General features: G+C 29.3%; 1 protein-coding gene across 1 annotated transcript; it reads right to left on the bottom strand.

Moving 5' to 3' along the window:
* Window positions 1-1,081: 1,081 nt before the first annotated feature.
* On the bottom strand, window positions 1,082-13,103 carry LOC119667884. The gene is made up of 6 exons (XM_038077223.1): window positions 12,609-13,103; window positions 5,129-5,243; window positions 4,346-4,568; window positions 3,987-4,164; window positions 3,729-3,865; window positions 1,082-1,274 (listed from the first exon to the last, which is right to left on the bottom strand). Exons 1-6 carry the CDS (start codon window positions 13,073-13,075, stop codon window positions 1,144-1,146), a joined length of 1,251 nt encoding a protein of 416 aa, XP_037933151.1. The 5' UTR covers window positions 13,076-13,103; the 3' UTR covers window positions 1,082-1,143.
* Between the last annotated feature and the right edge of the window lie 2,631 nt (window positions 13,104-15,734).

Raw genomic sequence — 15,734 nt, forward strand, 5'->3', positions numbered from 1 at the left:
AATAACAAATACTTACTTCAAAATATTGTTTATTTGTGTTAATTTTTTATTAAAATGGTTGTTTAACAAATTTAAGATTTACTTGGGCTTATGAAGAGTTATAAATATTGTAGTTACTGAATTTCCATTACGTTTTGTTTAATGACATGCGGGCTATTTTTGTCAAATAAACTTATTTTTTGCATCCATAAATAACTAAATGCTGCTGTTTGCTCAATGCAAATTAAGTAAGCTTTTAAAAAACTCATAAATTAAACGAAAACTCATAGCGCTGAAAGCAGATATTTGTTGAATTAATAATATTTTTCATTTATTCAATGTGTAGACGCCATTACATTTGACATTTTTCTTTATTACATTACATCACTAGAGTACAGTAATAATAAACATAATATTTAGTTTAACAATAATACCATTAGTAGCCATTAGCAGCCATTATCGGTTTTATACACATTACATTACATTACATTTCAATGTAAATACATGCCATTTCACATATAACATATTTGAGCTTAATTTTTAAATACTCCAATACTCCAATACTCCTGCACTACCAACTCCGCCAACTCCTTTAACCATTCTGTTTTTGTTCCAATCGAATCCATAATAATCCACTTATGTTATTATTTTTAACCTTTAACACCATTTTAATATTTTATATTTAACTAGATACTTTTACTAAAAATTATTATAAAGTTTAATTCGATTTACATGACTAAATAGTTAGTTTTGAGTTACTTAATTATTTCTGTTGATACTCGTATATATTTTGTATTTTTGTATTTTAGCATTTTTTTGGTTGTATTTGTATTTGTGTATTTGTATACATATCCTATGTAAATAAGTATAGCACGGTTATTTTAAATAACCCTGCCTACTGCACACCTTAAATCTTGTAAAACTTATGATAAACTATGTAAAATTGTTACTGTGTAAAAAGGAATTTTAATAATAATTATATTTATTTTTTGTATTATGAAATTTCACACTGTTTTATAAATATTTTAATTCCATTTTATGTTAACAAAAATGTTTAATAATAAACATTTATTTTAATATTAATTTTAATTTTAATTTATTATAAAATAACTAAAGTTAACTATTCTGTTGACTAAAATTTCAACTAATTTAATGAGCTAACTTTTACCTATTAACAAATGCAGGCAAGTATAAAAATAAAGTTAATAATAATATTAAATTAATTGCTAACGTGTGAAAGAAAGTTGCAGAAATTTGAGCAGCGCCGCCATGGTGCAGTTCGGCGAAACTTTCACCTGTTGAGACAAAAAAAAAGATAAAGATACAAGAAAATATCGTTAGTAAGAATCTAGTATAAAGGCAAAGCAAGTCAGTAAAAACACAAGGCAATACACGTAATAAAAACTGATGAGCAAACTACGTGTAAAAGAAAACTGATGACGGCACACGGTTAAGTGGTTGGGAAAATTGAACTAAACTTAATTAATTGAGGCAAAAAGATTCAATTTCAAAAAGAAATTGTGTCCTTTTTCTAGCGAGTTTGTTATTGCCTGTGTGCTGTGTGTGAAGGGATCAAAGCATCACGAAATGGCAGTGGCATCAAGTGTTCAACTGAATTTAAATACTACACTCTACTCTTTATTACTCCTGTTGGTGCTTTCAAGATTTCTTTTGAGCATGAGAATATGGTCAAGGCACTTGTGCAATGACGTCAAAGCTTTTAGCTTGAAAGCATAATTATTTTCAATTACGGTAAGTTGAAAAAGTTTATATAAAAATTTGCTAACACCAAGAACTAAATTCAATAAATGACATATTTTTCCAACCAAAATTTAATGAAACATGAAACTGTCAAAGTGTTTGATTGAAGATCTGTCGCAGAAAATCCCTATTGAATGGTGTTGACTCGGATTAGATAGATAGATTAGTTTGTGGTAAATTGATGAAGCCTATTCAATTCACTTGGCTACTGCAATATCAAAACAACAAATTTCAAGGTTTTCTCATTTTATCGTCAAAAAGTTTGAGAAAAAAAATTATTTCGAGTTAATTTTGCTAAAATATTTACACTTTATACGAACTGGAATAGTCAAAAATAAAAATATTTCATATATAATGTCTACAAAATGCAGAGGTGCAAACTAGCAAATAAACATCATAATAAATTTCGGTTTCAATTTATTAAATTTAGTTAAAAATATCCACATCCGTTGTAGCCTTGAAATTTTTAAGCAAAATATGAAAAAAATGTTACTCATACGACACGATATCCAAGCTCAAAATTGACTGTTAGTAATTTTTCCTGTCCTAAGCAAATGCAATTAAATTTTCATAATAAACTCAAATGCTTTTAGTAAAGTTGGTGATGGGAAGTTTTAATATATTCAGTATCTGTATATATTATTGAAAATTAAAATTAATATTTTAGTTAATATATGCAAACATTCAATCACTGTTGGTTGTGCTGGTTTTAAAAGAAGCACAACAAGAGAACTATAATTTTGTTAGATTAAAGAAAATTAAAAACGAAGAAACATATCTTTCAAAAGTATTATGTATTATGTGTTTTAGGTTCAGAAATATTCAAAACGAAAAATAATTAATTGAAAATTATGGAATTAATCAATTAATTCATTCATTGATCCATTAATCCACTATTGGAATAGCTGCGAAGTTTTACAAACTTACCGCACTTTATATTTTATGTGAAAATTATACGAGATATATAATTTGTGGAAACTATGTTATTATGCAGATTTAACTATTTCTCTTGAAATTATGCTTTTGGTTGTTCTGGTGTTGCACGAAGCCAATGTTGTCCAAAACTTTTGACAAACCACATATAGTGCTCACCTAAAAAGCTGCAAGTGAAAATAGTCATCGAAACTAAAATTCTCATTTTAAAGCATTTCAAATCAATAACGGTTGTTAAAAGTTTCGCAACAACAATCTGAAGGCTATACATAAATCAACCCATGAAAAATATATGAATGATTGGGTCAAGCGTTGACAAAAGTTGTATTACATTTGATAATGACTACTTTGAAAATAACAAAAGGAACTTTGATTAATTTATTGATAAGTACTGATAAAGAGGTTTCGAAAAGTAGTCAACTACAACAACAAAAATTCTGTTTATTATACTGAAATTATAAATTGTATTTATATAAATATTATTTATATGAATATTGTAAATTGGTAAGGATATTTTATATATAAATTAAATTGTAATAATCTTAGTTGCTAAGATTGTTTTGAAATATCTTCAAACTTTTCAGTGACTGATGAATTAACTATTGTATAAAAGTTTAAACTGAAAAAAGTTCAAAAATTTTTTATTTTCTATTAAGCATTTGATTTTCTTCGAAATACTTTCTTTTTGTAATAATTTTATCTAATTTATTGTGACGTGAAATCACTTAAAAAATGTTAAACTAATTTAAAACCAACTAAATTGCCTACTCAATTTCATTCCTATAAAAATAACACTATAATTTAGTTTAATTGTTTTAAAATTGTGTTATTACAAGTTGAATCCTTAATTAAGCCATAACGATTCTTATTGAATTAAATAACTACCTTAACTTGTAACCATTAATTATGGTTTTTAACTATTTAATTGAAGAAAGCAATAAGGCATGTCTCATTATCCTTCCTTTCAGGCATAAAACTACAAACAGTTTGACCGCGAGTTCCAAAGCCACAACTGAGGTAATTAGTTTCACTTGTCAACACTGCCCACAACTTACCATTTAAAATGTGCACTACGATGGTGAAGTTTTGAAAATCACTAATTGAGCAAGTATAATTTCCCGAATCGGCTTTATTGATTTTCGCTATGGACAATGTAGAATTGGCACCATCATCCTTCAATTCCGTTTTAACACTGAAAATGAACAGACAGAAGACAAAGTTATTTCGAATGTTGGAGATAAATTCGATTGGCAATTAGCAGAGTTAAATTAAATTTGTCTCATTTATTATTTTAAAAAAATTTTCAATTTTACCTGACACCGCCACGTGTTACATCGTAATTAAGTACATCTTCACCATGCTTCCAGTAGACCACGGATGTGGCCATCGCTACATTACGCACCACACAGGACAATTGTAATGTTGAATCGATTTCATAGTATTTTTCTTGTAGTGGATCGCCGAATTCATCCACAATCATCACTTTGGGCGCTATAGGTATGCAAAAATAGACAAAATTTATAAACGTTTCAGTATATATGGTACTCGTATGTAGAATGTTATTTGCATTTATTATTTATAAAATACATACTCGTACAATACAAAACTGTATTGTAAAATTTATTTACATAAACAAATGTACTTCAATTGTCAGCATTTGAAATTTACTCACCATTAACATGCAAATTAATTTGTATCACACGCGGCGGATGTGTTGAGATCTGGCATTCGTACATGGCCTCGTCGTCCTTTTTCACATTTGTGATTTTCAAACGCCAATTGTTTGGATACTGAAACTCCATTTTGTAGCGTTTGTCACCGGTATAGGTGTGTAAGCCGACAGTCAATAAATCCAGCGCGTTTTCACCTTGTGCATTGCGACGCACCCAGGAGACCTGTTTTTATTTATAGGTAGTACATTTCCATTTTATTTTTATTTGCAAATTTATTTGTGTTTTATTTACTTTTTGTGTTTCAATTTGAAAATCTTATTGTATGCATAATTAATTAAAAGCAAAAGCATGCAGGATACAGAAGCGAACATAAAATTAGTGTGGGACTATGGGAGGATTGATGTCATCTGCTGTTTACGAGTATATACACATATACCATAGCTATGTAAGTGGCAACTGTGGCAATAGTTGCTAGCTGTTGCAACCAGCGACTACCACTTCAGTTGCTACTCCAAAGTGTGGGATTGCTTTTTGTGAGTCACACTCAGGTGACATTCACGGCTTAAACTTGCCATGCAAACCAACGATTGTGCAGCTGCGAGCACTTCTGCTCGTAAAATTTCTTAGCTTTCATTTATTTATTTTAAGCTACTTGTACTATATTTTATTTTATTTTCTTATTTTCTTATTTCATTATTTTGTGTTTGTTTTTTATTTATTTTTTCATTTTTTTTATTTCTTTTTAGTTCTTTGGTTGCATTTTGTTTTATAGATTTACTTACAGTCTTATCCTGCAGCAATGAGATTCTGCAATTCAAATGTATACTGCTACCCGCTTGCACCGTCATATTCGTTGGCTGTCCCACTCGCTGCACGTCCTCGAAATGTGGTCCATATCTAGCCGTGAGCAGAATTGTGCATATTTGTAGAGGAGCGCATAATAAGTGAAAAAGTGTATACTTTTATTTTAAAGCTGCTTAAACAAATCCTTATTTTAAATTCTATAATATGGCATATATAAACAGTTTCTGTTCACAAGGTGTTCTAATAAGGAACTGCTTTGTTTCAGCCCCTCTCTAAATATCGCTTAATGCATTGTGTATTATAAATGATTAGTTTTGTTATGCATCACGTATACAGATCTTAACTTAATGAGAGTAAAAGAATTAATTCCTCATTTTATATTTTATATACGCATTCACATAAAAGCTCCTTTCAACTTTATAAATATACGAGTATAATTAACCTCTGGAATACAAATAGCATTTAATATCCTAAATGCTTTATGCATTAAAAACTTATTCTATAATATTAAATAGATTAAAGTAGAAAAAACAAAACACCTCAACATTTCAAATGACAAGATGGGTTCGTCATAATAAAGGATAATTTAAATACAAAAAGTTAAAAATGCAATTACTTGGCAAAATAAGGACGCTAGTCAGGTGTCAGAAGATAATATTAAATAGAAATAATATTAAAATTAATATTAAAAAGAAACACAAAGAAAATTCTAAATGGCTATAATTTTAGTTATAGAATAAAAAAGTAAATAATGTAATACTTAAAAGGTATCATTTCACAATAATTTTGTTAAAATATTGGATACTTCCTGTAACTTATATTAAGTTAAGCCTTGTACATCTACGGCAAGTTGACCTCAAATATTTGCCGTTTGTGATAGCACGATATTTATATACATAAGTTATACTAAATGTTATATCTAAACGATATCTTTAAAGTGTGCATTAGAGATATTGCCCATTTTATAAAAATAATGTTTATGTAGATTTGCTGTAGTAAGTTAGATCCCTTAAATTACCAATACCATAAGCTACCACTGAAATTTATGTATCTATCTAAATATTTTATTCATATGAATCCAAACTTATAAGTTGGTAAGACTGAGATTTTATTCCAATATGCTTTGTCCATAAGCAAACTTTGTTTCAAACAGTGTTATTTGCCACTGCAATCTTTGATAGTGAATAAAGCGACAATGAACATAATATCTGAAATCCAAAACAACTTAATAGAGTTTATCTATTATAATTCGTTCGAGTTTGTTTAAGAACTGTCTGTCGATTCTTAATGAACTGAGATAAAACTACTTTATGATTTTTTAACCCATTCACAGTTTCAAGTAGTCTATTTTTAATGAGCAAAGACGATATTGAAACTCTCAAAGGGTTTGTTGTAGGTCACAGTTGAACACAGTCTCTCTGAATGCTTACAATTTTATTGCAGCTGACTTATTTATTTTAGTGAAGGACACATATGAAGCCGGTTCATCTTTTTTACTCCATGATTTCTTTCGTTTAACTTTATTATAGACAACATGTATTCAATTTCTCAAAAATAGAAAATTTACTTTAAAATTACATATATATTTTTAATATATATTAATCTGTAAAAAATAATGTATCTCTAACATAACACTAAGACAATTAGAAAACTTTGACTAATAATTTTGTTCTTAACGAAATCTATCAAATTTATAGGATGTATGACTACACACTCCACTCATTCGATGAAATCGAAATGCGGAATCTATTATTAGCTCTACTAAGACTAACATTAAGTTTTTAGAGCTTTCTCTATTTCTGAGTATTGATTAGTGCCTGCAATGTACGTATTAAGTACATAAATGTACGTATTATTTGCAGAGCGAATAAGCCAGACATACATTTTTTTCGAATTAGAGAGTTTATGTAAAATTTTAGATCAAAAACGAAATTAATTGACCATTTAAAATGTTAAAGAAGGATCTTGAATACGATACTGCGTCATAACCGAAAGTTTGGTTATAGTGAAACCAAACATAGGATAAAAATATTATCTGGAAAATATTGAAAAAAACGTGTGGTCTGGACATTTTAATACGTAAATATGAAGAAATAGAAGGATGGCACAAATCACAAGAGATAATGTTCTTGTTCTTTGGTAAATTTTGATATTTAGCCAATAATTTTTCGTCACGAATTAACATTACTACCATATAATGTTGCAAGCCCGTATTGTTGTTATTTTCTATTTTTATAAAATTAGAACAACACTTTTCAAAAAATGATGAAATTGAACTCAATTTGCAGAGCGAGTTTAAAACTTTCCCAAAAAACAGTTCAACATATTTTTCCTGACTCTAGGAAATAAGACTTAAATGCATAATATTAATTAGGACCTAACTGAATGAGATGGAATAAATGCTGAAGAAATAAGAAAAAGCTTTGTCAGAGAATCAAAAATGCTTATTATTTTTTAATCATACCTCGTATTACTTAATTCCCAATTATTTTTAAATAATTTAATTAAATTTAATTTTTCACTCTCATTTTTTTTTTGTGATATTTGCCAATTCTTCCCTTTCTTGATTTGTTTCGTTGGTCAGTAATTGTTATTTACACATTTAATTTTAATTGTACAATTATCATTAAGTTAACTGTCTTTTATAAATATACTCTAAAGTTCATACAAAGGGCAATAAAAAAAATAAATTAATTTTTATTTCTCCGTAATCTCATATGTACATCTCTTTGAAATCCAAATTGTTCAAATGGAATAAAAACTTTCCTTGTACATCTTATAGTATTACTTTGTACATCAAAATATTATTATATGCATTAATTGAAAATAAATACTTTCCGGTATATTAGACATAAGCTTTCAAAATTGTTGGAGTAACTGTAACAAAAGCAACCTTGGCTCCAATGCTAATTACATAATATTATATCCATAAATATAGCTATACACCATGAAAATCCGAAATTAAAGAAATCAAATGAAAATATAATAAACGAACTGCAATGGTATAATCTCTTGTGATATGTAATTAATATTTAATATTCCAAGTGACCGGAATGATATAAAGATTATTTACTATTCTAGGAGTACGTCCAGGTAATGATATTAGTCAAACATAAATTAATTTCGTTTCGAGATGCTTCACTTAATGAAAGGACGCAATATTAACTTTAATCTTACTTGTGCCTGTGGACGAACCCAAATGTATTGTACTCAATATGATTTCCATTGTCAACAAAATATTGGTATAGGTAGGTATATAGATAAACACAAAATTGTGTGTATATTTGCATAAGTCGCTTGCAAAGTCTTCAATCAACCGCAAATAAATCGATACATATCTGACATGTCAAATAGCAATTTTGCTAGCTTTGAAGCAAATCTCATATCATTGAAGGAAGTTATTAAATTGAATTATTAAAAATAAAAAAGATTAATAAAATGACAAAAAAAACTTAATTATCTATTGACAGATGGATATTCCATTAAAACTTAAATTAATAATTAAAATAATATTGATTTTTTATGTTTTATTTATTAGATATTCACTATTATTAGTTATAAAGTTATAATTATATGCCTAGTTATATTAGTTATAATTAACTAAACTAAAACTATTTTGCAATGACAACAAAATATTAGTAACTTATATACTGCACTAATACTTTTAACGAAAGATGGGAAGACTCAACGGTATGTAGACATCTGTAGGCAATCTGGTTACTTTCCGATAAAAGGAAATCGAAAACTCTAATTAAGATGTCCCGCAAAGACATTGGTCTTCTGGTAGGGTTGACTACAGGACACTGTAAACTAAGGAACCATGCTAGAAGACTAGGTCTTCCTTTTAATCAAATCTGTCGTAGTTGTGGGGAGGACGAAGAGAGCGCATCTCATCTTTTGTGTTTTTGCCCAGCTCATGCACGTCGGCGACTTAGTACTTTAGGAGCCCCCTTCCTTGAGGACCTGGACCAGTTACAGGATCTGACTTTAAATAGCATTTTATGCTTCGCAAAAGGTTCTAGGTGGTTTTAAACCCTGAAGTTTTCATTATTTATATACGGCATCACAATGGGCCAATAGGCCTAAGTGGATCCACTGGGGATCACCGGTATAACCTAACCTAACCTATATACTAATAATTTGTTTTCATTAAAAATATACATTGGTGCTTTAATTTTATTGTAAAATTTATTTATCCAGCAACGTGACCAAAGGAAGTTCTGGTGTTTAAACGTCCACTAAAATATTTCGGATAATTGTGTATTATACTCGTATATACTGAAGTTTTTAAATTAAATATGAACGTTAAATTCGTTAAAAATTACATCAGTTCCACTAATTGTTTAAAGTAATACATTTACTGGTTGCTATTAACTATTTTTGAAACGAACCACATTTTAAACGAAACTTTTGGTTTTTGCATGTAATTAAACTGGAAGCACAGCAAATCCTAAAATTAAATTTCAAAAATATAAATTTTTAAACATCATTGGTTTGAAGACCAGTTTTTAAACCAAATCATGGTTTACACGCTTTGGGATTAGCTACCTTTTCGAATTGACGGAGCGCACTAAATCTAATGACTCTAAGATCATGGTTGAGGGAGCACAAATACCAGTAGGGCCATCTAAACCAGTAAAATTGAGGATAAACATTAAAGCGAGAAAAAATGTGGCTGGACTGTATCATCTTATATTCGTATATCCTACAGTTGCCTTAAGTATATAGCTCATTCGGTCCAACGTTAGAAACAACAAATGTTATTAGTAATGCTATTCATAAAACCAAGTAAACTTAAATTGGTCAATTTTTCGAAAATACCACTGATGAAGGGTATTTGGCAATACTCCAAACAGCTATAGGTCAGCCAAAAATTCAATTAATTATAAAATAATAAAATTTTTATTGTTGTAATTAACTACTGTTTAAAATACCACTCTATTAAAACAATAGTTTCTATTAAGAAAAATGGTAATTGACTTTAAAAATAAAAATTAAATAAATTAATTTTACTTAAAATTAAATTCGATAAGCAATTGTATGACTGATTTGCTTAAATTTTGGGTATTTTTTTATATCGTCATGCTTATCTAATACCTATGTCAATTGCAGTTTTAGTTTTGTTAAAAAATAACATTTTGATGTACTATATTCTGAGAAAGCTAATGCGTGGGTATCTTCTCTGAGAACACAGACGTGTATGTCATTGGCAAATATATTTTTGGCTGGAGTTTGGATTTTGCTTTACGCACTCTATTAACTTGTTTTAGTAAGAAATATATAGCTGTTTAGAGCAATTCTTTTGCTTAGTTTTTCTTAAGCAGAATAATATATCTCCTGATATATAGACCGTTAGGGTACTTTTTATTGAGCAGAATATTTATGAACATTTTCTCATTTTCATTGCGAAAAATTGAACCGCTTATACTAAATACACATCTAATTAAAGTAAGAGCTGTGTTCCGAATTATAAATAAGGGTGTTAAGAATTAGAGTTAATAAATCGTCCAGTGCTTTTAAATTTTTGATACCAATTTATATTGAGTCGCGTCCAAATACTATTAATTGTTTAAAATACTTTTAAAAATCATTACTGTTTACATAAAAAGAGTAATTAGAAAATTTTTTTTAATTTCATCAACTTCTGTTTTAACTAAAATTAAAAATATAAATTAATTAAAGCTTTATTTCCATCACTACAACTTTATTATGTGCTTCACATTTTGTTAAATGAAAAGCAGTAAAAAATTGCCTTAAGTATGCTGCCAAGACAAGATGAAAACAGCTTAGTTATATGAAGAAAATTATAAGTAGAGCGCAATATAACTTCGTAAGTCTTTAGTTTGGCTGGATAAAATATACTGCACTAATATCTTTTGTCATAATCACTTTACGGCATTATAATGAGCATTTATTAAGTTGGAAAACTGTTGTAATCTCTTGTTTTCTCTAAGTTAATCTTAGAAAATTTAGAATTATTACTCTTGCAACGAAATGTCGTAAACCATGAATGTGTACAATAAAAATTTTTAATGCAATTTCTCATAGTTGAAACTAGTGTAGGGTGAAACAGTAACCTATTTTATGGAACACCTTGTAAAATGGTAAAATGGTAAAATGGTAAAATAACAAAATTACGATGCCATAATGCTATAATACTATACATACATTACATTATTTATGCAATATGAACAATTTATTATTGGATGAAAACTCAAAAGTACTCATTTTTCAGCTGTACATTTGCCATTATTTTCTTTGGTAAACTCATATTTTTCAACTCGTACTTTGTACTCGTATTTATGCTTTTAAAGTTATATACAAAAGATAATCTCTTTTACGATTTGATATGCTCAAAACAGTGTAAAAGCACAAGTCCAATGTTAATAAATTTTCATTCGTCACGTGCTTCATGCTTTAGTTCAGCTCAGCTCAGCTCAGACTACTATAGCTTGGTACTAGCAAAATTTCATACTATTTTTCATACTATTTTTCTAGTCTATTTTTCTACTCTATTTTATTTTATATGCATGGAGGTTATTTCCATAGAATTTTTCATTTTCTTCTGCTTCGCCTGCCAACTGCTAAGCTGGGAATTGAATTTTTTTCTTTTAGTTTCTGTTAAATTTGTTTTTGGTTCTTTTTGGTTCTAAAAGGAAAATACAAAGTATTTTTCATTGTAAAAGCAGTTGCATTTGCTTGTGGAAACAACAAAAGATGATTAAGCTTGCACTACCTGACACTTACTTAACTTAATTTAATACTTAATTTAGTTAAATGCTCGTGCAAGTGCAAATTTGTTTCATTTATTTTTTGAGATACGTAATCAAATGCATGTAGCCATAATATTTTCAATGTTGTTTCAACTTGAAATATATTGTAGTAGGGACATTGTGAATGTAAAATGAAAATATCTCTTATTTTATATAAAATGTTAAAGTTGCTGGTGTATACCTGTACCCCGCTAGCTCTTCCATTTCCTCTTCCTTATTGGTTGCTAACATAAATAATTGCAGTATTTGCCAAATCACTTACTGCTGCTGCTGTTGCTGTTGTACTGACCTACATAAATTCCATTTACCAAATCCGCCTCATTCCCAGTGACATAAAAATGGATTTCAATTTCTTTGAACTTTTTTCTAAATTTCCTACTTTTATCCATATCTGTTTTTTCACATTTTATATTTTATACACACAAATTTCCAATAAAGAACTTAACTTAGAAATACACTGTTTTACGTCAATGCAGACACAGACACAGTAAGACAAACACATATTGCCACACATAAATTCGATGGAGCTGTAGTACCCAATTCTAATACTAAACCTAAACCTAAATCTAAACCTGTTCATCGTTATTATAGTTATTGGCAACACTGGCAGTATAAGTGTTACTATTATATACATGCAGTTACTGTAACTGTTAATATTGCAAGTACAAGTATTGAAATTGGTTACCTTTGATCATGATGATGATGCTTATTCGCCGACGAGAACGTATCGAAAATGTAGTTAAGCATTGGTGCATCCGTTTTTTGTGGCTTTGGAAGTATGTATTTGCTTTCGATTTTTTTCGCCGAATTTCTTGTTATAGATTTACTACTTGCAGTGGCATTGCTACCTCCAGTGGTGGTGCTGCTGCTGCCGCTTTTATTCAATGTTATTGCAGTTGTTGCAGTAGTTGACTTTAAAGCGATTTTTTGCGAGCCAATATGTTGAAAAGTTGCACTGCCATTGCCAGTGTGTTGCAACTTGTTACCGGCACCGGCACCAGCTGCTGTGGCAGCACTATTATCGGTACCACTATTTCCGTTTAGTTGTGTTTTCGTTACTGTTTCGTTAAAGCTTAATAACGATAATGACGATAAATCCTGTGTTTTATTAAAATGCGTTACTGCGGCATGCTGTATAATATGTTTCGTCATGGTGTAATCCGAGCTATCGATTTCATTAGTATCTGAAACAAATACACATAAAGAGATGAAATAACCGCACTTAAGCCACATGATATAAACACATCTACAAAAACAACAGCAATAAATGCGAAATATAACCACAAGAAGGTCATATATACGTATACGCTAATATGAGCCCGCATATGGGTAATTAATGTTGGAAAATTATGTATACATACATATTAACAACAACCACACTCACACACACACACACACACATAGAACTAGTTGGATTACATGAACTTACGTTAAAGAGTGTCAAGAGCACGTGATATTAAATAATGATGAACTAAACGGAATACAAATTAACGTATTTTCTCTGCGTGTACAATGGGTTTATGTATGTCTATATATGTTATGTTGCTTCGTCTCTTCACATATGTCTATATCGCTAAGCAAGTATAAGGATCTTGTAGGACACACACACACATACATACATATTGTGTCTTCATTGTGTGGCTTTGAATGTACTCGTACGTATGTATTTGTAATATATTGGATGTTGTATTAAACTTTAATCAATTTTAATGGAATTTGTATTGTATGGACTTTTACCAATTTATATCTTTCTATAATTTATTTTTTTACATGTAAGCAATATAATTTTGTATGTATAAGGAGTTTTGCAAGAAATTAATGAATAATTTTTGTTTAGGTCAAGCCACCATCTATGGTACGTGCGAAAAATTGTAAGTCTAAAAAAACAACAAAACATTTTACATAACATACTATAAGGATAACATAAGGATAAAAAGTAACGTAGACAAACATAAAATATCTGCAATATTTTCAAATTTAATTTTAACAAAAATGCGTATAAAATTAGAATAGACTTTCAATCTAGATTTTAAAACATACTATTGAGTGTATTAAACACACTCACATAGAATATACATATTTTAATTAAATTTTTAATAAGTTATATAAATTAAAATGGAATGTTGGAAATTGTTTAATTGAGATATTGTCTACTTCAATTGTAAACCAATTTGCAATAAATGAAATAGTTGAGATTTTATTAAATTTTCAATTAAAAACTATTTTTAAAAAGTGGAATAATAAAATAAATTATGTCAATAAAAATTGTATTTAATAATACGGTTAGTAAGACTCATAATTTTCAAAGTATGTTAATTTAATATTTCAAATAATCAGATATTATATAACTCTCTAGTGTATTACAATGACTGCCAAAAACCAAGCAATTGCTGAAAAGAACGGGTATAATTTATGAACGACCTTTTTTAATTACAGACTTTTTCACTACACCACTTGAAAATTCAATTCCTATTGTAATGTTAAGCCAAAGGTAGATAGCTCTACAGGTTTTCATACGTCGTGTATCAAGTAAGAGCTTGACAATATCTGCATTTAGCTTGTTGACAGACTTAAGTGCTATATTCCCTAGACAAAACTTTATTCGCCATTGTGATTAAACTAAAAAATGCCTTTCAAAGAAAGAACCAGTCTAACTGCAAACTTAAACTCCTATTTTACAAACAGCTAATTCGCCCCATAATCTCATACACTTTCCCCATATAGTCTGCAATCAGTTCTACTCAATTGAAAACAATCCATATTTTTGAGCGTAAGGTCCTCCGTAATTCTATCAAGTACAAGCACTTGTCTGATGCTAAGCATTTCCCCGTCGTCTACAAGAAAGCTCAAATTAATTGCATCGACGAAAACCTCACCCGGCGCTACCACAACCGGTCACATAACCTAACTTCCGACATCTCAATCCGTAGCACCCTTTCCTCTGGGCTCTTGGATGTATGTGCCTTAACGCAGCCCAATGGCTCATACCATTTTTCAATGAGGTGTTCAGATGTATTTATCACACCCTTTATAACCGTAGCTTTTGTGATTCTAGTCAAAGAGTTTACAAGTAACTCATTTCCCACACTCGCACAATAAATCCTCCCACTTTCACTTACCCCTCTTACCATGTGCCGCTCGCATGTCCTGTGACATGTCTTAACTCTTTCCCCTAACTACTGAAATTCATTCCTAAGAAGTAGATTTAGATGTGTGGCTTCACCTCTAGCAAAAAAAACTCCAGAATTTTTAATAGAATAATGAAACTTATTAAATAAAAAATCGTCGTTCACCCAATTTCGACTTATGGATGCAAAATTTGGATATTAAAATATAGTGAAATTAAGTAATTGTCTACGTAGAGTTCCAAAAAAAATATTTTTCGCTTTAAAGAATAGGTATATTAAAGCTTTTCGCATTAGATATAATAAAAAAAATTGATCTGTAATCCATGGCTGGGATATTTACTACACCGACTGAAGAATGCATTCTTCAAAAAATTAATACTTCCACAGACTTTTAGTTTAAGCGCAAAAGGGAGGACCAGAAAAATATGTATTGATGTGACTGAAAATGAAGTTACAAAGCTGAGTGCACGTAAAAATACATGTAGAATAATAAGAATTTTCGTAATAATATAAATATTTTTTAAACAGTGTAAATACAAAAAATCTAGAGATTCAACGAAAAATCATTCTCGCCAATAGATGTTATTTCGAATCAAGAAAAAATTGAAAAATAAAGACCTTATAAGGAGCGTTCAAGAAAAAATTCAGAAGATCTATGCTACCATACATCGGTAAGAATTATT

Source organism: Teleopsis dalmanni, chromosome 1, assembly GCF_002237135.1.
Source record: "Teleopsis dalmanni isolate 2A chromosome 1, ASM223713v2, whole genome shotgun sequence".
NCBI classification, from domain to species: Eukaryota; Metazoa; Arthropoda; class Insecta; order Diptera; family Diopsidae; genus Teleopsis; species Teleopsis dalmanni.